The sequence below is a fragment of the Pantherophis guttatus genome, chromosome 1 (genome assembly GCF_059756535.1).
Source record: "Pantherophis guttatus breed Tessera chromosome 1, ASM5975653v1, whole genome shotgun sequence".
Taxonomy (NCBI): Eukaryota; Metazoa; Chordata; class Lepidosauria; order Squamata; family Colubridae; genus Pantherophis; species Pantherophis guttatus.
Genome location: NC_142063.1, coordinates 47,656,882 through 47,681,163, shown reverse-complemented (window position 1 = coordinate 47,681,163; position 24,282 = coordinate 47,656,882). Strand labels below are relative to the sequence as shown.

The 24,282-nt window shown below is 36.8% G+C and overlaps 1 protein-coding gene across 2 annotated transcripts in view; it reads left to right on the top strand.

Annotated features, from left to right (window-relative positions):
• Positions 1 to 24,282, top strand: part of ZC3H14 (zinc finger CCCH-type containing 14) — a 36,669-nt gene that overhangs the window by 10,166 nt on the left and 2,221 nt on the right. For both annotated transcript variants that reach the window (XM_034418290.2, XM_034418291.3), the window contains exons 3-14: positions 88 to 202; positions 1,271 to 1,311; positions 1,614 to 1,809; positions 4,911 to 5,331; positions 12,202 to 12,362; positions 12,820 to 12,920; positions 14,430 to 14,585; positions 15,685 to 15,756; positions 16,205 to 16,364; positions 17,411 to 17,634; positions 22,073 to 22,193; positions 23,943 to 24,079. In XM_034418290.2, coding sequence (XP_034274181.1) covers positions 88 to 202; positions 1,271 to 1,311; positions 1,614 to 1,809; positions 4,911 to 5,331; positions 12,202 to 12,362; positions 12,820 to 12,920; positions 14,430 to 14,585; positions 15,685 to 15,756; positions 16,205 to 16,364; positions 17,411 to 17,634; positions 22,073 to 22,193; positions 23,943 to 24,079 — 1,905 coding nt within the window. The remainder of the gene's footprint in view (positions 1 to 87; positions 203 to 1,270; positions 1,312 to 1,613; positions 1,810 to 4,910; positions 5,332 to 12,201; positions 12,363 to 12,819; positions 12,921 to 14,429; positions 14,586 to 15,684; positions 15,757 to 16,204; positions 16,365 to 17,410; positions 17,635 to 22,072; positions 22,194 to 23,942; positions 24,080 to 24,282) is intronic.

Here is a 24,282-nt window from a genome sequence, read left to right as displayed (position 1 = left end):
TTAGCCTATTGGGAGATTAAGTAAATAAAACTATAGTTGCTGCTTTAACATTTAATTTTTAGATTTATTCTCTATTCTTTAAATCAGATGAAGAACTGCCGGATTATATTATGGTCATGGTGGCTAATAAGAAGAGCCAGGAACAGATGACAGAGGATCTTTCCCTTTTTCTAGGAAACAACACTGTGAGATTTACTGTATGGTATGTATCTTCCATCTGTTCCATGTACCGATAAATGTGCTTATTATAAGGCACAAAAATAGTACAGCACTACAGCATTGCAAAAAATAATCCTTAAAGATGAAAAGCCATGTGGAGAAGGGAGGAGAAAACATTTTTCCTACTTTTTTTTCCCTCTGTAGGTCATTTTTTGCTTATTCTGCTGCAAAGAATTGAAAAATGGAAACATGTTGAGTATGAAATGTTTTCTTCTAGGAAGAGAAAATGTTTACATTAAGAATTTTTACACTGAAATATTTTATTCTTCTCAGATTACCTTTGAAAACTCTACACCAAAAAATATTTTTTTCTGAATGGGGATATTATAATTTGCATGCTCAAGAGAAAAATGATACTTGCAAAAACAAGATAAACCTCTTCCCCCAGGGACCATACAGTTTGCACTAGTGAAGATATAGGTTTCTACCTTTTTAATAGTTTAGTCGCTTTATTTCTGTTCTAAATATTTTCTATTTCCCATGCTAGTCTGAAAAGGATGCAGTGCAGTGGACAGCAATCTAGTTAGTTTCATGGGTTAGAAAAATAAATCTTAACAAGGTAGGCAGAGGAAGTATAATGATTTTGGAGCTTAAAATCAAAACTTACAGACTTTCTTCCTGTAAATCTGTTTGAAGATGTATAGGACAACACAAGATTATTGAAGTATTAGTTTCTAATTTAAACATAAATTATCTTTAAAAAGCCCTTTTACAGTGCCTTTAGAAATTTTATTTAAAGCAAGAAGTGTGCATGTTTTGAGCAGCTGGGAACCATATTTCATCTTTGTATGATACACTTGGAGACATATTCCAGAAAGTAGGCAGGTTTAGGATTAAAAAAGGTCAGAAAGAATTTAGATTTGATTTCATATAAACTTAAAATATCTTGTAATGTAATTACAAATAATATGGTGATCCCTTTTCTCAGTTTATAATAGAAAACACAGTTTGGTGACAACCTCTCTGGCCTTCAGCAACTGCATGTAACTTTGGGGTCTTGAGTTTATTTGTTGTAATTTAAAACTTATTAAAATATTTTCTTATTTTTCAGGCTTCATGGTGTCTTAGATAAGCTTCGGTCTGTAACTACAGGTAAGTAAAGGCTACATGCCATCTTTGAGATAACTCTTGAGAAAAGAATCTGTGCGCACATACTTTCATATAAATTTTTGGCATTCCCTAAAAAGTATTCATAAGTTTATTTAGACAAGGTTACAATGGTTTAGGCAAGAAGAGTAACAAAAAGTGTTATGTGAATTTGAAAAATTGTTTCTTGTATAGTATGAATAAGAGGATGTATATTTTTATTGAATCCACAGTGGAAGGCAATTTGCAGTTCTGTATAAATATCACCCTTAATTTTGAGGTGAAACCAATTTTACTTCTTTTCCTAGAGCCCACAAACCTAAAATCTTCTGAATCTAATATTTTTGAGAGCAGTCTCTCCTCTGGCAAAAATGCATCCGGTGGGAGTGAGGAGAGGACTGGAGAAGAAATCCTACAGCCTCTTACAGTCTCAAGTTCTCGACCTGAAAGAATCGACTTCCGAGTTTCTACTAGTTCTCAGGAACAGAGAGCTGCTGCTCTTCGGTAAGATTCTCACTGAGTTATTAGGAGTTAATGATACATTGCAGATGAATGGTATTGAACATCACAACATTTGTGGTTGAGATCTCAGCTACATCATAAAATCACCAAGTAGTCTTAAGAATAGCTAATGTTACTTAGATTCCCTCAAGTATAATGCCCCAGATAACTGAAGCTTTGTGTTTGTGTTTTCTCCCCTTGTGTATTTTCCCCTCTGTTCTTATTTACTGACAAACATTATTTTCCATTGCAACCAATCCAGAAAGCAATGGTTCATACATACAATAACTTATATATGCTTCAGGACTGCAAACATACTTTAAAATTAAATTTACAGTCTTGGAAACAGACGGATGGCTTTCTTTGAAATTGGAAATAAGAGGGAATAAAAAAGGATCTGAGGTGCAAGAGTGGAAAAACGGGACATAACAGCACATGAGTAATCCATAAATCATGGTTAGCTGTTTAGCTTAAATTGAGGTGCACATCTGTATTATGGGGATGTTGGTCTATGATAAAGTACTGATGGAAGGATTACTCAGATAATCTAAGGTGCTGCAACTCAATGTACACTTGTCTTGAAGGCTCGATTTCTTAACAGGCACTTGGCACATTTAACAGTTTGAAAATTCAAAAGGTTTGAATAACAATTTGGGCACTCAAAAAGAAAGGCAGAAAGAATCATGGGAAGAGGGGTTTGCCCATTCTGATTGGTGAAATTGCTCCTGAGCATCATGTCTGCTTTTCCAGGTAGTTCATGTTTATTCCCCAGCTTACCTGTATCTCTTTCTGGCTGTGACCACATTTATGAACAAAGGACTGGGTTAAAGTCTCTCATGGTTTTCTCTAAAGAAAGCCAATAAAATCCATTTACATGTCTGTGTCTGTGCCTGTGCGTGGGTCTTGTATTTATGAGTGTTTTCTCCTCCCCAAATAACCTGAATAGGAGTGTTAAATTCACTGAAAATAATGGAAGATATAAGGTAAATGGATAAAAATGCAAATGGATAAATAAAAGAAGCCTGAAGATAACTTATTATTTGGTAATGGATGTCATTATTTTTAAAACACATTTTAACACATTTGTTTTATTTCCTTCCTATCCAATTATCTCTGTGCCTCAACTTTATCAAGTTTTGTTCTCCCCCTACATTCTCTTTCCAGTTCTGCTATTACTTATTAAATGATTTGTTTTATGGGGAATTAATATCAATTAGGTATTAGTCATTTAATGTGATTTTATATGTGTGTGTTTGTGTGTGTGCGTAGATAGATAGATAGATAGATAGATAGATAGATAGATAGATAGATGTAAATTCTTCACATAAACACCTTAATTTGGGAATGGATTTCAGCTGAAAACTTGAATGTAACAAAGAGAAGAACTTGGCCATTATAGTGATTTAGTGACCGCCTCGGACAGTGATTGTTCAAACTTATGACTGTGATTAAAAATAGCTTTGTGACCAATGATCATACAGGATGGCTACAGCATGTCTCTCAGTCATGTGTTTGCTATTACTGTCAGTTGATACACATTATTTTGTGTAAATTCATAAGCACAGATGTGGTCACATGATTTTTATGCTTCACTTAATAACCGAGTTGCCAATACCAATTGTCATCATTAAACAATGACTACCAGTATTTATTTCTATGCCCCTTTTGGGTAGAGTAAAATTACCTTAAATTCACGATCATCTTTCTTTCACATTGATACAGTATTTCACATACAGCCAGGAAATCTAATCAGCATTATACAGCTTCGTAGGTTAAGCACAGAAGGTTATCTTGAAATCTGGTAGCATTTGAATGTATTATGTCAGAATTTCTTTAAACTTCTTTTACAAAGTTATCAAAAATTCACTACAAAGATAATCCTTATGCTGTTAAAATTATACTATATAGTACAATTTCTAAATTATGCTGGAATTGGTATCAATTATGCTTAAGGCTATGCTTAACTAGACAGATTTTTCTAATAGAAAATTTTGGAACAAATTGAGAAAATAAGTCAGTAGTTTTTCATAATGAATTCTGTTACTGATTTATTATCCATATGTTCTAAGACACATAAATTTATGCAACATAAAGTATTGATTTGCCAGATATCAGAAATCACTGGAAAACTAATAATCTGTTATTAGTTATTATAACTAATAATCTGTTTGAAATTTCAGTTGAATGTTTTGAAAGTCCTACAGATTAAATGTGCTTAACCCTGTTCAGCATTTATTAGAAATGCTATGAATGGTTCTCCTCAATGTTTATTTTCATCTTTAGAAATGTTGTTATGGATAGAAGATACAGTAGGACAGCTGTCTTTCTTGTATTTTTCCTTAAAATTACATACATATTCATGTTCATATGTATGTATACTCTCAAGTGTAAAATTTGTTTTTTATTTGCTTTGTTTTCCCCCTCACCTACTCATTACATCTTATGTTACTTTTTAACTCTGCTACTTGCTTTGTTTTTGTTTTTATCTTTTTTTCAATTAAAAGAAACATAGGAATATACTTGACCTGGCACGTTCCAAGGAAGCATCAGAAAGTACTATATTAGTCATTGTATCTTTAGAATAAATTAAGCTCAGTGGAACCTGCCTCTGCAAATATAGAAGAGCTGAGGTGGTGCAGTGGTTAGAGTGCAGCACTGCAGGCTACTTCAGCTGACTGCTAGCTGCAGTTCGGCAGTTCCAATCTCACCGGCTCAAGGTTGACTCAGCCTTCCATCCTTCCGAGGTGGGTAAAATGAGGACCCAGATTGTTGGGGGCAATATACTGACTCTGTAAACCGCTTAGAGAGGGCTGTAAAAGCACTATGAAGTGGTATATAAGTCTAAGTGCTATTGCTATAGTTGTGAGAGCAGTTGGAAATAATTGAAAAATGGAGAATCCCCCTAATGTCAAATCAAATAAAAGCTATTTGTAGATTAGATTGTTGCCCTTTTATTCCATATCAGTAGCTAAGATGAACAAATGATGTACAGAATTTGTAAATTATATTTGTGCCTATTTTGCTATTGACTTTCTCATTATCCTTATTGCAAAGCTGTTTCTTAAAAGATGGCAGACAAAGTTAATCACCCCCTTTCTCAACAGGCAGCCCAGTCATGATGGGTCACCATCCCTGTTAATGTCAACTGTAAAACCTTTACGGGAGTTATCCTCCTTGGAAGCTGTGATTGACATTAAGCCTGAGCCAGATGATCTCATTGATGAAGATCTGAATTTTATACAGGAGAATCGGTTACCTCGGAAGAAGCCTCTGGTTACAGTAACATATGGTTCTTCACGCCCAACGGCTGAAATCTATCGTCCACCCGCTAGTCGAAATGCCGAAGGCAATGTTCACTTGCAGAGGTTGCCACAGTCAAGCAACCTGCAGACTGGCAAGCAGCTTAATGTTCAGGGTGATAGGTCACAGGAAACCATCCAGCTTTGTGATCCAGATGCATTTGACAGCTTGTCCGAGAGTTACCAGCCCCCTTCAAAAGGGAACGCTGATAAAATTAGCAGTGAGGTAAGTATGTGAGTCCAAGCTATGCCAGTATTTAACATGTACTCAACAAACAGAGATCTCCATGGATACCTGAGGTCTCCTGTTCTAAACATAGCAATGTTGGTCAAAAATATCTCATGACTGGCATGTAAACTTTGTGGCATCTAGGCTCTAGTTGCTTTATGGATTAGAGGTGAAAAGTGTCTGTGGGTATGTGTTTTTGTCTAAAAGGGCAAATAGATGTTGTAATTTTATTCTTCTGGCTATTGGCTTGGTTGGGACCAATGCTTTTACGACTCCAGCATGACAAACTCTGCTGATTAATACTAAATCAAATGGTTTCATACATTCTGCCATTAGGAAATGCTTCCCATGATAATATTCTCCTATAAGACCATGGAGTACAGTCAGTCAAGAGTGGACAATTCTTAGCCAGTGTGATATATATAATTAGAGTTTTAGACTCTTGTTGGGACATCTGAGTTGAGTTCTTTATATTTTTTTACTATTTCTGTGCACTGCTGCATTCCCAAGAAGCCTTATGAATCACTGTTTCTCAGCCTACCTCACAGGGTTGTTGTGAGGATAAAATGGAAACTTGCACATCATATTGATGCTTTAAATGGGAAGTATAATGAATATAAAAAATAGGCATAGCTGCCACTCCTCTTTGAATGGAAAATGTGCTACTGAACATTGCCAGCCAGGTATGTGAAAAATATTCCAGAGAACTCAGGAAACCATTCTTTCTTCAAGCCACATTCATCTGAAGTTCCAGAAGTTTCCTAGCAATTGTATAAAGAATTCTGATCCTAAATCAGATAGCTTGGGAGGGAAAGAAGAAAGGGGGATGCTAGCTTAATCTCAGATGGCAAGGGTTCAAAGCCTGAGGATGCTCCCCAAGAAGGCCTTTTCTTACAATCTCAGAAGATGTGAGGTAATAGTGGTAGGAAAAGAGTTTCTCCTGATGGTTTTAATAATAACAAATGGCTAATAATAAATGGCTTTATCATAGCCTCAGAAACAGACTAAAAGTGAGTGGAACTGTAATTTAACTCCTTTGACCAGTCCCGTCATTATGGGCTAGTTGGAGTGTCAAAACTATTACGGTGATTCAGATTGGGATATAACTAAAGCATGCATCATCATCTCAAGAAACAGTTGAGAATAGTTGGTATTCTAGTGTTGGCAGTCCACAAATTTCATTGGTTATTGATCTATTCCAGCTTCAGTTCAAGGCTTTAGCTTAAATAGGGTGGGGCTGACTTTTCTTAGAGGCTATTCCTCTATGTATAAAACTGAATTTGTCTACATATTGTATATTTATTTGTTCATCTGTGCAATCTCTATTTAATTTCTAAGGCATTTCCATTTACAGAGATGCAATTGTTAAACTGTGGAATTAGTATGAGGAAGGTGTATCAGCTTTGGGTTTGAAGCTTCCATCTCAGTTTGCTTCATTTCATGGGTATTTTTAATTAGGGTCTCCTAGTTGATACTTGTGTTTGCTACTGTCTACTATGTATTTTCTAGTTGCTGATTGTTGCCATTTACAGTCTGTACTTTGCCTTATTTTTCTGTCATATATTTTCATCTTTGTACATCAGGTTGAAACACTGAGAAACAAATCTAAAAATTAATAAACGATATTCATCTGTTGATCCCCTTGCCTCTCCCTTTCTAATGTTTCTTCCTCTATCAAATTTAGATTGTAAGCCTTTTGGGCCTTTTACAAAAGTCATCCAGCACATAATAGTGTCATATTCTCAAATGTTCCCATTTGGATAGTCCACGATGGGACTGTAAGTACTCCATAGTAGAAGTCCCCTCCCCACAAAATTTAGTGACCAAATCATGTGAGAATGGTTCTATTTCTTTTTATTAAAATCCTGTGAGGTTTTGCTAATCTTTTAAAATATTTTTTTAAGTGTGTGCGGTCCTTCAGGGGTTTTATGAAGCAGGGTTATGTGGCCAGTGGTATCCCCAAACACTATATTGCTATAACAGCTGTCTTATATGGAAATCCTAAAAACATTTGATGCCAATGTAGTCTTCACATAAAGGAAAAAATTGGAACTACTGATTTATTTGGAAAGGAACTACTTGTGAGTCTACTATGTGATCTGTTAGATTGTCAGATTTCACTTGTTATATTTAGGGTAATATGTTTTTAGGAATCAAATTTCATTTTTGTAGGAATGGAATTCTAGCACAAAATACAAACAGCAGCACTTCGTTCTTAAAATATATGATTCCTGTATTTTTTCAAAACAAATTCTCTTAACAGCTATTTACCAAAGCAAGTTAACCTCGTATTGTTTTGGTCTGCCAGGATGATAATCATTACTGCCTTTCCTGCAGTAAGGATATACTGTTACTGAAGACTTCTATACCTGCTTGATGTATGAGCAGATGTCACCATGTTCTCAAGTTTTTTAGGAGGCATTGCTAATGGACAAATGATTAGGATATCGATAGAGCTTTTTAAGATAACTGACGTCATATATTTCACACTGAATAGAGACACTGATTTTGAATTTGAGAATTCTACTAGTTAGCTTTCTTTAGAAAAGAACATTTCTAGCCTTTTGGTTTGTTAATATATACATGTAAATATTTGAAATATGCTAGGGGGAAGATTTTCTTCATGTTCTGTAGGGTTCTGATCTAAAAGCTTGCTACGTAAGCTGTATTTTATGATTCATACACAAAAGCACAAATCTTTTGCTGGCTCTTATCTTTCCTAATTCTTATCTTTTCTCCTCTCCATTGTAACTTGTTCAGACAGATAATAAATCGTCCACTAAGATTTCTGGGAATTTTGGAACCCTAGATAAAATTCAAATGTATTCAATGTTATCTTATTGCCATTTTAGATATTTTGAGTATCTGCATTTTTAAAAATTTGATGTGAGTTATCACAAAACTATTATGATTTGTGTTTCGGTCGGCATACATGTATGTTACATCATCCCCAGCACTGAGCACCACACTTATAGTACTTGACTTTAAGTAATACTGATTGTGATTAATTTGAATGAGGAAGTCTCATTCAAATTATTGTTCAAATCCTGTTCTACAAAATATAGTGAGCAATCTTATCTTGGACATTACCTCTCTCCTCGGTATACTGCATTGCTCTGCCATGAAGATCCAATGCAGAAATTATATACCGTGTTTCCCCGAAAATAAGACCCTGTCTTATATTTTTTTGAATCCTGAAATATGTGCTTGGCCTTATTGCCATGCGCTCAAAAGCCCGATTGGGCTTATTATCAGGGGATGTCTTATTTTGGGGGAAACAAGTTATATGCTTATATTAATTCCTTAAAGAAAAAAGGAGATATAGATGTGCTGAATTTTTAAAGTCCAGCAAAGTAATTAATTTTTACACTGTGAGCACACTGGCACACATTAAAAATGAAATTCCGTTGCCTGCTCTCAAAAGAAAGTATATATTTACTCATACACATACATAACACACATATACATAAGCTATATACATACATATATATATACCTATATGCATACATATATACATATACATAATATATACTATATACGACGTGTGTGTGTGTGTATGAATGTATATGTATGTATATATGTATATGCATATAACTATCCATGTCTTATAATGAAATCTAGTTATTACCATAAAATCTGGAAAGATAAAACAGCAGAAAAGAAAGAGTTAATGGAAAGATAATTTGTCTTCTTGCCAATTATTTGGCATTGTTTTAAATATAAGCGGTGATATATCAAAGTATAGGGTAGAGAATTCAACTAATTGATCTACAGGGAATTATTCAGCTCGGAGATTCTAAGCCTTTGAAACAAAATTGTTGCCCTCCAGATACACCAGACTAAAATATCCACAATTGTCAGATGTGTGCTCAGATTATAGTTGGAGAACACTACTTAATAAATTGAACCCCAAAGATGCTTTTCAAAAGGCAACTGAAGTTTCTTTGTTTTTCCTCGAAGATGTTTTGCTTCTCATCCAAGAAGCTTCTTCAGTTCTGAAAGATAATCAGTTCTTTGGTTCACTTTGACAGTCCAGTTGCCTTTTGTGAAAAAAAGTCCAGTTCCCTTTTGAAAAAACACCTTTGGGATAATCATGACCTGGATGACTTAGAATCTCCATAGATAAAAGTTGAATCAAAAATATTAATGGAAAAATAGTGCTAGAATATCGAGCAATGCTTCTGTGGATCTGAATGTTCCTTCATTGCGATATTTTGTATGGAAGCAACATTAGGAAGGGTGAGGGTATAAAATAAATATACAGAATCTGTATTCCAAATGTGAATTGATTATTATCCTGAATAAGAAATTTTCATTTTATATGCTGCCTTGCGATAGAATACATGACAGGTAGAACAGAAATATTTAATTATCTAAACAAAATCAATAAACATCTCCCCTGCCCGAAATATAATCTAGTTTATCATTATTTTTACTTTACTGTTACTCTTTTGCTTACTATGCAAAGCAAAGCTAGATTTTTTTTCCTCTTCAAAATAAATAAATAAATGAAAGTTTGGACATAGCTTTACTCTGTCTGAATCTGATTATACTGTTTTATTTATAATTTGCTTAAAATAAAGGAGCTTGGTTCTTTAAAATCTGCTCCTTGTCCTTCTTCACATGTTTATTATTTAAAGTCCTGTCCTGACTTTTGTTACCTGATCAGGGCCAGCAATAGCTGCCTTGATGGTGATTACCACTGTTTTTTTTAAAGGGAGCAAAAACTAAGCCAAGGCTACATATAACTCATTAACATCCTTGCTCTTACCTCAGAAAATCCTCACAAGGAGGTGAGTAGGGCAAAAAAAACAAACCCCAGCCATTTTTGCATTTTGGAGTTCTCAAGGTGCAAAAATATTTTCAGGCTTACAGATGTTGAAGGCAAATGTTTAAGCTTCTTTAAAACTTTTGAAATCTCTCAAAGTTAGCCATGATTCCACCAGCTTATGGAGAGCAGCTGTCAATAGGTAATAGGTAATAGAATTCTTTATCGGCCAAGTGTGATTGGACACACAAGGAATTTGTCTTGGTGCATACGCTCTCGGTGTACATAAAAGAAAAGATACATTTGTCAAGAATCATAAGGTACAACACTTAATGATAATAGGGAAACAGTCAATATAAATCTTTTTTTTTAATTGAAAAAGTTTTACAAATACAAATTTTCCCATTCCCCCCCCTTTCCCTCCCTAACCCTCCCTAACCCTCCCCTCCTCCCATGACTTCCCCAAGGTGAAATCCAAATCCAAATCATTTTATATCATATCATACTTTACCGCCCTTCTATTCTCCCCCCTGTGTACTATACATTTCTATATAACATTAAACTATTCTACCCCCTATATACTATACATTTCTACACAACGTTCAACTAAAAGCTATCTGGTACTTCCTAGTTTGGTATTTATTCTGCACATAATCTATCCATTTCTTCCACTCCCATACATAAGTCTCTTGAGTCCGGTCTTTTAAGTATGCTGATATCTTCGCCATTTCTGCAAAACTGGCCACCTTCAAAGTCCATTCTTCAATAGTAGGCAAAACATCCCTTTTCCAATATTGACCAATCAGTAACCTAGCTGCTGTCACCATATACAATATCAATTTTGTTTCACCCATTGAAAAACCCTTAACTATGCCCAATAAAAACAATTGAGGAGAAAATTGGAGTTTTTTCTTGAGAACATTTTGCATAACCCACCAAATTTTTATCCAGAAAGCCTTCACTTTCTTGCAAGTCCACCATATATGATAATATGTAGCATCCAAACAGTCACATCTCCAACATTTTGGTTGACCATTAGGATACATGCATGACAATTTCTTAGGATCTAAATGCCACCTATAAAACATTTTATAAAAATTTTCCCTCAAATTCTTTGAGTGCGTAAATTTAACATTCTGAACCCATATTTTTTCCCACATAATGTTTTGTTAGAAAGAGACTCAGAAAATGAATTGGTTAAAGATTGTATGATAAAATGGGCACAAAATTTTGCAGAACCAGTTATGATGGAAACGTGAGTCAATATAAATCTTAAGGATACCAGCAACAAGGTTACAGTCATAAGTAGGAGGAGATGGGTGATAGGAACAGTGAGAAGATTAATAGTAATGCAGACTTCATAACTAGTTTGGCAGTGTTGAGGGAATTATTTTTTAGCAGAGTGATGGCGTTGGGGAAAAAAATTGTTCTTGTGACTAGTTGTTCTGGTGTGCAGTGTTCTAACACAGTTTTATGGGGGAGCCAACATCCCATTCCCATGCTGCAATCAATGTGAAACTAAAGCCTCTATTTATACCATTATATTTTAAAAATTGGATTGGGCTTTTGAATTTTTCTTGTTCTTGAATCTTCTGTTGGCATCTTTAAAAAGGTTGCTTAAATATATTAGTTTGGTTTTATGGCATTTTTTGTTGTTTTAAGCCACTTTGTGCTCTTTATGTCTATAGTAAATGTATAATAATTGTGCTCTCTCCTTTCCCCTTCCTCCCTCCCTCCCTCTCTTTCTCCCTCCCTCTCTCTTCCCTCCCTCTCCGTACACATATAGTATACACCAATATGTGCACACATGAAAACATACTTAAATAGACAATGTTGTCTACTATGTATCTCCCCTAAAACTGCTCTCAAAACATATTATTGTGTGATGTTCATTTATTTTGTCCTGCTGTATGGATCCCTTAGTAGTTTGCATAAAGGAAATAAAAATAAATAAATAAAAAGTGCTTGACTCTTAAACAGACAGGAATTCTTTTACATAATTCTTCAGAGTATAATGGACATGGAAGTTACCCTGGCCTGGAAATATGTTCACTGGCAGAACAGATTTATTAAATAAAATATTATCCTATTACCTGCAGGAAGAAACATTGAGGAAGAGGAAACTCCCAGTTGTAAGTTCAGTAGTCAAAGTGAAACGGTTCAGTAATGATGGAGAGGAAGAAGAAGAGGAAGATGACTACAGTCTGCGACTAGGAGGCATCTCCAGCAGTGTCTCCGTGCCTGCAAAACCTGAAAGAAGGTAGTGATCTCTTTAAAAAAAAATACATATTTTCTAATTATACTACCATTTATATAACCGGTAGCTTTATTTTAGACAGGAATAAAGTCCAAGCAGGCCTCTGGTATGATCCTGTAGGGCACATTTAGATTCATATATTCTGGTTCAGCAGAAAGCAGGTGTCCATCTATACTGGAATTTGCTGATAATAGTTTTGTGGCTCAGTTTACAAAGTGGCTGGGAAATGTAGCATCTTTTGCAAGGTTGAGAGATATGTACAGATGAATAGAAGTATCTCCATGAGGGGGAGAAAAAGTGGCCACCATTTAGCCACCATTGAGTTGGGTGACTCATGTATCTCCATGGATTTCAATTTCTTTTTTTTTTAAATGAAATGTATGTGACAAAAATTAAATATATAATAAAAATAGAAGTATTAATTTAACACCCTTGTATCTGTTTTATTTCGACCATCTAGGCCTTCACTGCCACCTTCCAAACAAGCTAATAAGAATTTAATATTGAAAGCTATATCTGAAGCTCAGGAATCAGTGACAAAGACAACTAATTATGCTACAGGTAGATCAATTTGTTAATGATTTCTATGCAAGTGTGAATGTAGAATGATACTTTGCACATCTGGTGAAACGATAACTTAGAGCAAAATGAGTTAGTTTTGATTTAGAGTGATTTAGGCTTTTTGCTGCAACAGATTAACGTGACTATCCTTTTGAATTTTTTTTTAGCCCATATCTATTATCCATAATAGCCTTTTTACAAGCAAAAATGTGCTTGTAAGTTGTCATAAAACAAATGGGAGCAAAACAAGACTAGTTCCATGGAAACAACGGTTCTAGTTTGTTTATAAAATAGATGAATAGAACATATTTTTTCAGAAATGTATTTACGTTAAAGCTTATGAAACCTATATTGATTATTTCCCAGATTCTTTGGTCATAAAAATTAAACTATTACAAATTCAATATATAAGTTCCTAGTGCTGATCTATTCCCATATCTTCAATATATAATTTATACATTGGTTGTCTGTCTCCCGCTTTTGACCAAAGATTTTCAAAAGTTACTCACAGCTTAAAGAACTACATTGCAGTGGTAAAGATAATTAAGGTTGTCTAGAGGAAAGACCTCTGAGGCCTTTGGAAAGAAGGGAGCTTAAAGAAGCAGTTGTTGTAATTGCCTATCATGAACAACCCACTTATATCTTTCTCCAGGCAACAGATTCACTGTTTATTTTTTATTTATCTTTTTGCTTTAATTTATATGCCGCCCTTCTCCGGAGATTTAGGGCAGCTTACAATGCGTTAAGCAATAGCCTTCATACTTTTGTATATTTGCTGGAAGCTTATGACAAGGATGACTGAGTTTCTTGTGGCCATGTTTTTAGTTCTGCAAACCGACTGGGAGATTTTTTTTTCTTCTCCACTTGTTTATATATATATTACATATATATATATTACATTTTTTCTCTAGCTGTGAGCCTGCCAGGGTGGGGGATAATACTAAGGGGTCATTAAGAAGTTCTCAAAACCAAACTTAAGTCTGTTTGGACCTAATATAACCTCTCTAAGTTAGTAAAGCAGAGTATTTCTACAAAGGTTATCTCCTCTAACCATGAATCAATTAATATGATGGGTGAACAGTGGCATTTCCTAGTAATCCCTGCCTGCTTAGCCAATAATAGCAATAGCAATAGCACCTAGACTTATATACCATTTCATAATGCTTTACAGCCCTCTCTAAATGGTTTACAGAATCAGCATATTGCTCCCCAACAATCTGGGTCCTCATTTTACCCACCTCGGAAGGATGGAAGGCTGACTCAATAATGAGAGATGCTGGGTCAAAATTGCAAATTGCCTGATTGATTCCGCAGCACAATGTGTATGTGCACATTGGATAGCCCAATATTTTATACTGAAAATTGAAAGTACCTTGAAAATAGTAGTTTTCCTAGTTAGGAACTGTATTTTGGGGTTAAAATTAGCAGAATTTTTAGATCACAATTTGGGATAAAATGCCTGTCATTGTTTGCTTCTTTGTATAACATATTGTTTTGGTTTATGGAAAGTCCCACCAAAGCAGACAGTTCCTGTGGCTCCCAGAACTCGAACTTCCCATGAAGAAGCCCTCCTTGAAGTAATTCATGACCAGACTCAGCCAAGCAGAGTAAACTCTCAGATGCAAGAAGAAGAATCAAGAGAACAGACATTAGGAAGAATTCCAGGTAGTGTTGAATATGCCACCATAGACTCAAGTGATCAGAAAGCTCAATTATACCTAGATAGTGAGATATTGTAGCAGAATCTTGTCTGATGCACTCTTTGAAGGAAGATATTTCAACCTTTTTCTCACATCCAGAATAATTCACGCATACTCAGATAAGCACAGAAACACAGGAGGTGCCAAATGGATTTTATATGTATATTGGAGAATATAAAAGAAGCTTCTTTAGATCTCAAAAATCCATGTAATCTAGCATGTTGTTTTTCATTGCAGAGCATCACTGTTCTGAGAATTTTAAGACAATCCCCTTCCCTTCTCCTAATAATGTTTCTGAGCATGGAAATGGGATGGGGAGGAAATGAGTTTGTACCATATGTCGGTAGTCCTGGATCTTTTTAGCTTTGTGTACCAGCAGTGTGGTGAGGGGGGAGGAATGGTTTCATGCATGCAACCTAATCCCGCACATGTGCAAATAAACTTTGTGCGCTTGCCCGCTGCTTGTGTGGCTCGTTTCCAACAGTTGGGGATTCTTGCCATATGTTTAAGGGAACCAGCCTGATTCATAGGAATTGAGAGATGCAGTATTTTATTTTGATTATTTCTCAGTTTCTGAAGTACAATTCTCGTCTTGAAAAATAAATGCAAAATATGTTTATTAGGGAATGGTGCATGTGAAAATAAATATTTTTGCCAGATTTATTTAAAATTATAGCTTAATACAAAAGATAGATAGAATTGTGTAAAGCTAATGTGGTCCAGAAATACACTGATTTGTGTGCTTTTACTGTAAATTTGAATGATTAGCCTTCTCCATGAATTTATCTAGTCTTTTTTTAAAACTTAAAAAAAATCAGTGTAATGTCCTGAATTTAGTGAGATGCAGTTATGAAAATAGAGATAGGGTGCAAGCCTAGTGGCTACATTCAGCTTCCTACCAAATAGAATTTGGGAGAGATTTCATTCAAACAGTTTCATAGAGAGAGATGCAAAAAATGTTGAATTAAATAAGTTGCCAAAAATGGGGAAAGTTACTACAGTGTTGTTCCCTAAGTTGAATTGAGGGGGAAGGAAACTTCATTTGCATTCTTAATTTATTTTAGGAACCCAACAGAGACAACTCTTTTCCCGTCTCCAGATTGAGCCAGGCACTGAAGACATATTACAAAAAACTGGTTAGTTGTGGCTGGTATTTTTAAGCATTATCTTATATTTTCATACTCTTAGAAAAAACTAAAATTTATTTTCTGACTTTTTTTAAGTAGATAAAATTTCTGCTGTAGCAGAAATTGCCAATTGAACTTCTTATGAGATTTTAAAAAATTATTATTATAGGCTTTGCAACGTATCATTACTGTTGGGCTTTGCATAGCATGTGTAGACTTATTCTTTCTTTAGGGCTCCTGTGTTAAGAAGCTGCCAAGGCCAGAAGAAAGTATACAAACTGCAGAATCATTGGCTGTTTGAATAGCTTTGTCTGCTCAGCAGAGAGTAGTTTGCCATTTTTGTGATGATCAGTAATCATGATTTACCTTCATTGAGTAGCTTCGTGCTTACTCTCCATTTACAATATGTTATTGATTTCAAGGCTCTATGAAACATTTGCCATTTTCTCTGGTTTAGATTATTATGACTTGGAATCAGTGATCCACACAGATACAAGATCATTTATTTTGAAGAAGCCCAAGCTGTCTGAGGAGGTCACCATACCCAGAAACCTGGAAGTGGGGAACAGAACTACAGATGCCTTACAGGCACTTTCAGGACGGCTCATTCAGACACGGTAAAAAAAAAATCACTCCTTTTGGTTCAGTAGAGAGATAAACTTGGAAACTGGGTACTTTCATACAACATATCTAAAGAATATGGTCTTTGCTTGCCTTAATTGTGAAAGTAGCACACTTTAGAGACAAAGCAGATTGTGGTAGATTTATTTCATATGTTTTCTTAAGCCCCTGATTAGTCTTTGCCAATAATTCACATACTATAGTGTGTGGCGTAGGGACACGGTGGCTCAGTGGCTAAGACACTGAGCTTGTCGATCGAAAGGTCGGCAGTTCAGCGGTTCGAATCCCTAGTGCTGCGTAACGGAGTGAGCTCCCATTACTTGTCCCAGCTTCTGCCAACCTAGCAGTTCAAAAGCACGTAAAATATGCAAATAGAAAAATAGGGACCATCTTTGCTGGGAAGATAACAGCGTTTGGTGCGCCTTTGGTGTTTAGTCATGCCAGCCACATGACCACGGAGACGTCTTCGGACAGCGCTGGCTCTTCGGCTTTGAAACGGAGATGAGCACCGCCCCCTAGAGTCGGGAACAACTAGCACATATGTGCAAGGGGAACCTTTACCTTTACCTTATAGTGTGTGGCACAAAATGAATGTTAAGCTCCAGAACTAAGGACTTGTGGTTGTGGCTTATGCTCTGGACACAATGAAATATTTTCTCTTCTAATTCTGTAGCTCAGAAGAATTTACTGCCCAGAGATAGGTGGTTGGTTGGATGGATGGCTATTCTAGTCAAGAGGCATGCTCAGAACAAAATTATGAAGAGTGGGTAGACTTCCTTCTTTGCACAAACTAAGGATATGAGACCCAAATGTCATTTCCCTTTTAAGGGTGTTGTACATTTTGAGGGAAAGTAGTTTAATCCATAAAATCTTTTAGGTCTTAAAAAGTATTTTATATATAATTATGCTGTATTGATTGTCATGAATTATGTTTGATTGATTATATGTCATCAAGTCATCTTCAACTTGAATTGTTGGTATCAATTAGCATTCCTTTGTTCTTGTTTTAGTAACTTAAACAATTTTTATCATTTTATTATAGAGAGCAGCTTATGCTGTCAGATAAGCCTGCTAGTCCCAAGTTTATAGTCACTTTGGATGGAGTCCCCAGCCCTCCGGGGTACTTATCCGATCAAGAAGAGGAAGAATTGAATCTTATGGAGGGAGTTAGGCCTATTCCATCCAAACCAACAGCGAGCAAGGGATTAAGAAACCTTCGCACACAACAGATGCACATTATATCCAGACAGCTGGACAGCACAGATGGTAACATTCTCATCCTCATTGATAAGGTCTTTATGGTAACTTGATTGAAAAATATATTTGGGCAATTGAAAACTAAACTGGAGGCAGGAATTCAATGACTAACGTCTAAGCCAAATTTCTTAGGATATATTATTTTTTACAGAACGTTTTAAGTCTAAAAAAACATAAGATTTCATTCATCTACTCTGCCTGAAAGTAATTAGGAAACAGCACTGTTGAAGGGGGATTGAAAGCCTAAGGCCAGTCCTGGTTTCTATACTCTTTATCTCAAGAATTAAGTAGGAAGATCTTGTTATTGTCTAAGCTCTGGCTGTCTTTGAATGCCAGAGCTGTCTGTAATAAATCTCTTCTCATCCTTAACCTCCTTCATGGTGGATGAGATCTGTAATAAATCTCTTCTCATCCTTAACCTCATGGTGGATGAATTCACACCTGCTTGAATTACTGAGACCTGCATGGGGGCAAGGAAGCTGATACATTCATCTCAGGGTTTTGCCCAGCCAGGTTTCAGTAGTTGCATCAGCCACAAATCCATGCTAGAAGAGAAGGAATGGATTGTCATCAGGATTACTCTGCAGGTGACAAGATACATTGTTCTGCAGATAACTGGATATGAGATGTTATAAGCTTTAGGGACAAGCTAGGATTGCTACTGCTTATTGACTTCCCTGCTGTGCACCGTCTCTCCTATCTCAGTTGCTTAACTGCATCATCAGGATGATAGCTGCAACTCCCTAGACTTCTGGCCTTGGGAGATTTCAAATTGAGTTTATTAGGAAGTAACAATGCAGTTCCATGGCCACCATGACAATCATGGACTTTTTCTTGGAATTCATGGTCCCAACACCCATATATGTTAGATCTGTTTTTTATCTGAGCAACTGAACCTGATATGGGAGAATGGGATGTAGGAGAATTCTCCATCAATTCTTTTCATGGTCAGCTTACTTCAGGGAGGCTATGATGGAATTTGTTGCTGCTATGAATCTCTGCAGGGAGGAGGATCTCTGTATTTAATAAGGTTATCCCAGGTGCCTAATGGTCCCTGTTAATTTCCAAAGGGCATTTGGGAAGTTTTCCAAAGTGCTGGTGGACAATTCTACTGCGTGGTTTTCTGACCCCTGGAATAAAGGGTTAATTGTGGTATCTGACAGGATTCTTCCTAAGTGGCCTCTCTATGACCATTGATCCAAGTAATTTCCTTGGTTTACTGAGGAACTCCAGGCCAGAGATATGGGACTGAAACTTCATTGGTGGTTCTGGTTGATGTTCTTTGGTGGAGCAAGGGAGAGAGAAATGTGACTTTTGTGATCCTGCTTGATCTCTCGGTAGTTTTTCATGTACCAACTGGCTATGATATACTGGGCCAGTTTCAAGAGGCTGTGAGAGGCACTACTTTGCAGTGGATCTTTTTCCCCCCCAAGCAGTTAGTATCCTGCTTCAGGTTTCAATCACAAACAAAAGTTTGCCTGAAGAGTTTGCTTTTAATAGGAACATGCAGAAGAATAATCCAAATCCAAATCAGGGTTCTAAGAACCAGATCAGTATTGTGAGCCATCTAGAGGTCAGAGGTTCAAGGTTTCTTAAACAAACAGAATTCATAGGAATCTTACAAAAGAGATCAAACATTGTTTCCAGCAAAGAGAACGTAGATCAGAGCTGCTTCTTAAATCAGGTTGGAATCAGCTGTCACTAACAAAGAGATTTACTCTCTTGCTTGGCAAATGTCCTCATGGAAGTTTCTGCTCTCCTCTCTACTGACTCTGTATGGGGGCTAGGAGGCATTACATCATCCTCATCTGACTGCTCCAGTTGTCCTGGTAGTCCATGTATTTGATCAGCCTCATGTGATTCCTTGGCTTGGTGTCTCCTGAGACATTTCACAGGTTGAGCTAGAGCAGATAGCTCTTCAGATTCAGACCGGGTCAAGACAGACATTTTCACTCAGTCAGTGGTAAAGGGCAGATAGAAGTCAAGTCTGCTAGGTTAGCCATCAGCCTGAGATGAAATATTATCAGTGTGCAGATGGTACCCAGTCATATATCTCTACCCTGAGTGAGCAGGAATTGTGCCAGAAGACCTGGCCTTATGCCTGGAACCTGTAAGGAGGTGGATAAAATGGATCCTAGCAAGATACAATGTCTGTGGATTCTTAAGTCAGCTTTTTCCAGACATAGTCCATCATGTCTCTTGATAAAATTTTATTCCCCCACACCAAGCTTGCTCACAATCTGGACATTCTCTTGAACTCATGGTCCCTGCTTGAACAGCTAGTAGAGGTTATGTGTGGATGCACAATTACATCTTGTGTATTAGTAGCAGCCATTTCTGGAACAGGAAGATTTGCTTTTGATCACATACTCTCTTGTCACCTCATGGCTAACCTAGTGTAATTTGCATAGGGCTACCCCTGACAATCATTCAGCTGGTTCAACATATAGCAACCCAAATAATAATGTGAGTACCCATCCAGCATATAACATTTGTACCACAGAGCTATGCTGGTCAGTCAAGCATAATTCAAGATACTGGTTTTCTTTAAAGCCCTATGTAGCTCAGAGCTTAAATGTCTCCAAAACTACCTTTTCTGAGGGGTCATTGATGCTCTCTGAGTTGGTTGTTTTCTTGCAGATGTTTCATTACCCAAACTTTGCAAATATTTCATTTCCCAATCAGTGCTGATGTGCACTGATGATGTTACCTAGTCTGGGTAATGAAACATCTGCAAGAAAACAACCAAGTTTAGAAAGCACCAACGAACCCTCATTTCAAAGAGCCCTGGTGGTGCAGTGGTTAGAATGCAGTATTGCAAACTAACTCTGCTCACAGCCTGGAGTTTGATTTTGATGGACTCAAAATTGTCTCTGCTTTCTATCCATCTGAGGTTGATAAAATGAGGACTCAGATTGTTGGGGGAAATATGCTGACATTGTAAACTGTTCAGCGTGCTGTAAAACACTATGAAACAGTATATAAGTCTTAAGTGCTATTGCTATTCCAATCCTGAGCTATAAATATTCTCCTTTATTGATACTACCTTATCTAAATGAAACTAGTAAGATCTAGAAGGAGCCTAAACTTGAGTGAATGCCATCTATGGGGACCTCGTGTTTGAGGTTTTTCAAGGATGGCCCTTGGCCTCTGGAAGCCTTAGATATTCAGATCACCATCTCCTTATTGCATTTTTGAAGACTTCTGAAAACACAGTTGCTTGGAGAGATATTTGGAATTTGTTGGCCTCCTGGGGCAAACCAGATAGGAATCACAACTAGCTGAGCGAATTCTACTTCATTCTGGAGCTACAGTGTTGCCCAGTTTAGCAAGGGCAAACTTTCCCACATACAATTACAGGGACACTTGAAAATTCTGCTTCTCAAATAGTGACACGTCAGGGCCATGTTGTCTATTTTTTTATGTTACGAGTAGTCCTTGCTTAATGACCCTAATTGGAACCAGAATTTCCATTGCTAAAAGAGGTGGATGCTAGGCAAAGCATCACTTGACAAAATTGCTTAACAACAGAAGCATGGGTAGTCCAGGTTGGTCATTAGGCCAGGACCTCATGCTTCTTGTGCCTCTCTCTGCTTCAGCTCTCTCCACATATCTCCCCCCATCTCTGCCCTTTTGGCCACCCTATGTTCCACTACCCTGCTGCCATCTTTACTGCCCTGTGTCCCACTGTTTCTACTGCCCTCGTTTCCACTGTTTCTGCCACCCTGCACTCCACTGACCCTTTCACCTCTGCTGCCCTGCACTTCACCATTCCGCAGTGGTGCAGTGGTTAGAATGCAGTACTGCAGCTACTTCTCCTGCCTGCTGGCTACCTGCAATTTGGCAGTTCATATCTCACCAGGCTCAAGGTTGATTTCAGCCTTCCATCCTTCTGAGGTGGGTAAAATGAGGACCCAGATTGTTGGGGGGCAATATGCTGACTCTGTAAACCGCTTAGAGGGGCTAAGTAAAGCACTGTGAAGTGATATATAAGTCTAAGTGTTATTGCTGTTGCTATCATGCTTTCTTCCTCTCCACTGTATCCTTTGCTGTGCTATTGTTATTCCCCTCTGACTTCCATCTTCTTCCTCCCACTGTTTAAGAGGTGTGTCTGGTGTTGTCTGGTCTGGCAAAACAGCTACTGTTCATGTGAGGCTTTTATTCAGGGCAGTGAGTGAATGAATGAATGAATTTTATAACATGTATATAGCTGCCCATCTTTCAACCAATTCTGGCTGTTCTTGGTTCAGTCAATTTGAGAGTTATAAAAATTGCTTAGTGGCAAACTTATTCTGTCTTTGTGGATATTTCCACTTTTCTGAATTTCATTCTAAATTGTGTATATACTGTATAGTGTAACTATTGTGTAAATAGTTGTTTTGATCAGGTTTCGATCAAATTTCTTCTACAATCCAGATGTCTAACTTTATTTCTTTGGCTATTACAGTAGAGATGGAAGAAATAGGCATCTTACAGAAGATGGAGAAAGTACCCGAGCGCTGCAAATACTGGCCTGCCTGCAAAAATGGAGATGAATGTGCCTTCCATCATCCTACACTGCCATGCAAGTAAGTGGCCCTGAACATCTCAACGGAGCTTCACCTAACTTGCCTTCCTAGTTTTTAGGCACACAGCTTAGCGCAAAAGAAGTTTGTTACATCACCAGCATCAATGAGTAGGAGATGTTTGCACTGAAATTGCGCTAAATTTCATTGCCATGAATCATGGCTGCAGCCAGTAGCTAAAAGGATAAACAGGATTGGAGGATAATTGGTCATTACCTATATGTAGCTTCCATCTTGATGTTACCGAATATTTGTCATTACTAGGCATAAACGACTTGACTTGAATTGACGGGTAGTCACTACTGTGCTTGTTACATAAAGGAAAACAAGCTCACAAAAAGGGGGATTTGCACTGTATTAGTTTCCCAGTATTACATCAGCAGAACAACTATAGCTTAAACAAGACCAAAACAGGATTGGAAATTCTGAACGTAGAGTGTTAAATTCTTAACAGAAAAAGATGGGGCGTTTATCCATTTATGTTAGGCAAATGTTGCACATTCTGGTGATTTGTTTGGTTATTTTATGCTATAGTTTGTACTCCTCATATTTAATTGATAGTTGTGGAAAGGAGCCTAGAACTGTGCCAGGTTCTTGAAATTTAAGAGATAAAATTTTTCCACTTTGACTTTCCTGCATTGTGGGAAAAGTTCAGATGGAAGAGAAACAAACACTATTTTGGCAATCAGTTCTGAGTAACCCTAACCCATTTGATGGAACTCTGGATATAAAGATAACTGCCATATTTTATGGAGCTTTCTGCTAACATAAGGAATAAAGGAAAGCTATTGCCCAAGAGCTTATGGTCTAAATTTCAATAAAGAATTATCAGAGAGAAGAAGTGGGAGCAGCAAGATAGCAGGTTGTGTGGGAAGAAAGACTTTTGGCATGATTTTTATTTGGGTAAAAGATAGGAGTTCAGATAGAAATTTTTATTCTGTTGAAGCATTTATCATTCAGTAATCTGAGTCAGTGATCAGAATCAATTTCTACATTGGAAGGCTGGGGTGAAAATGCATAATGCTGTCATTGTATGCGAGTGTGTTTGTGTTTCCCTATCAACCTAGTTCTAGGGAATTGCTGAATATCAAGGCACCACAGCCTCTTTTACACAGTTCTTACATTGAAATTTTTACAGTTTTCATTTCCTTTCATTTTTCATGGTTGTGGCTGTTATGATTCAGATTAGTGATAGATTGCCTGCTCTCTATTTCTTAATCTGGGAAGTTAAATTTATTAATCGTAAATGTGAAGATTCTTTTCTTTTTTCACACATTGGTGAAGGACCTTATGATATAATTGGGTACTTATTTATCAAATATTGAAACTGCCCATCTCCCTCACAGAAGGGCTCTGGGTAATATACAAATACCTTGAACAAAATCCAAAGTCCTTGGGAATCCTTTGGGCCTTTGGTGTTTTGGGGGGGTCATTTGGCACTTGGAGATTTTGCACATCCGTGCACACATAGAACAACCAAACTATACATTTTGGTTTAGCCTCTACACATGCTAATGTTTTCTGCTTTTTTTCCGCTGACTTCTGTCAAATTTTATTCTAAGTTTATGGAGCTTGAGGGTTGTTTTTTTTAATCCCCACTGATATCTTTCTTGGCTTGACTTGAACATGAAAACTGTATTCTCATGTTTTATATAAAACTGCATTCTGTATCAGTAAGCATAAGCAATTTTGAAAGTGTGCATCTTGGCAAACTTGTTCTGAAGTAATAAGTATTTTACATTCATATTTCAGAGTCTTTCCAAGCTGTAAGTTTGCTGACAAATGTTTATTCATCCATCCAAACTGTAAATATGATGCCAAATGCACCAAACCAGATTGTCCTTATACTCATGCCAGTCGACGGACACCGCAACCACCTCCTAAACAAGGTAAGATTGTCTTAATATTAAAAAAAATGAGCTTGCTTAGAATATGCCAATGATAGCAAACTCAAATCCAAAGCCTCATAGACTTTATAACAGCTAGTTGTATTGCCAAAATAAAACTGCTGCTTAAGAACAGCCACTAAATTCCAATTGGTTTGAGGTGTCTGGTCATATCTAGTATGGTCAAAAGGAGTGGAGGATGTGGG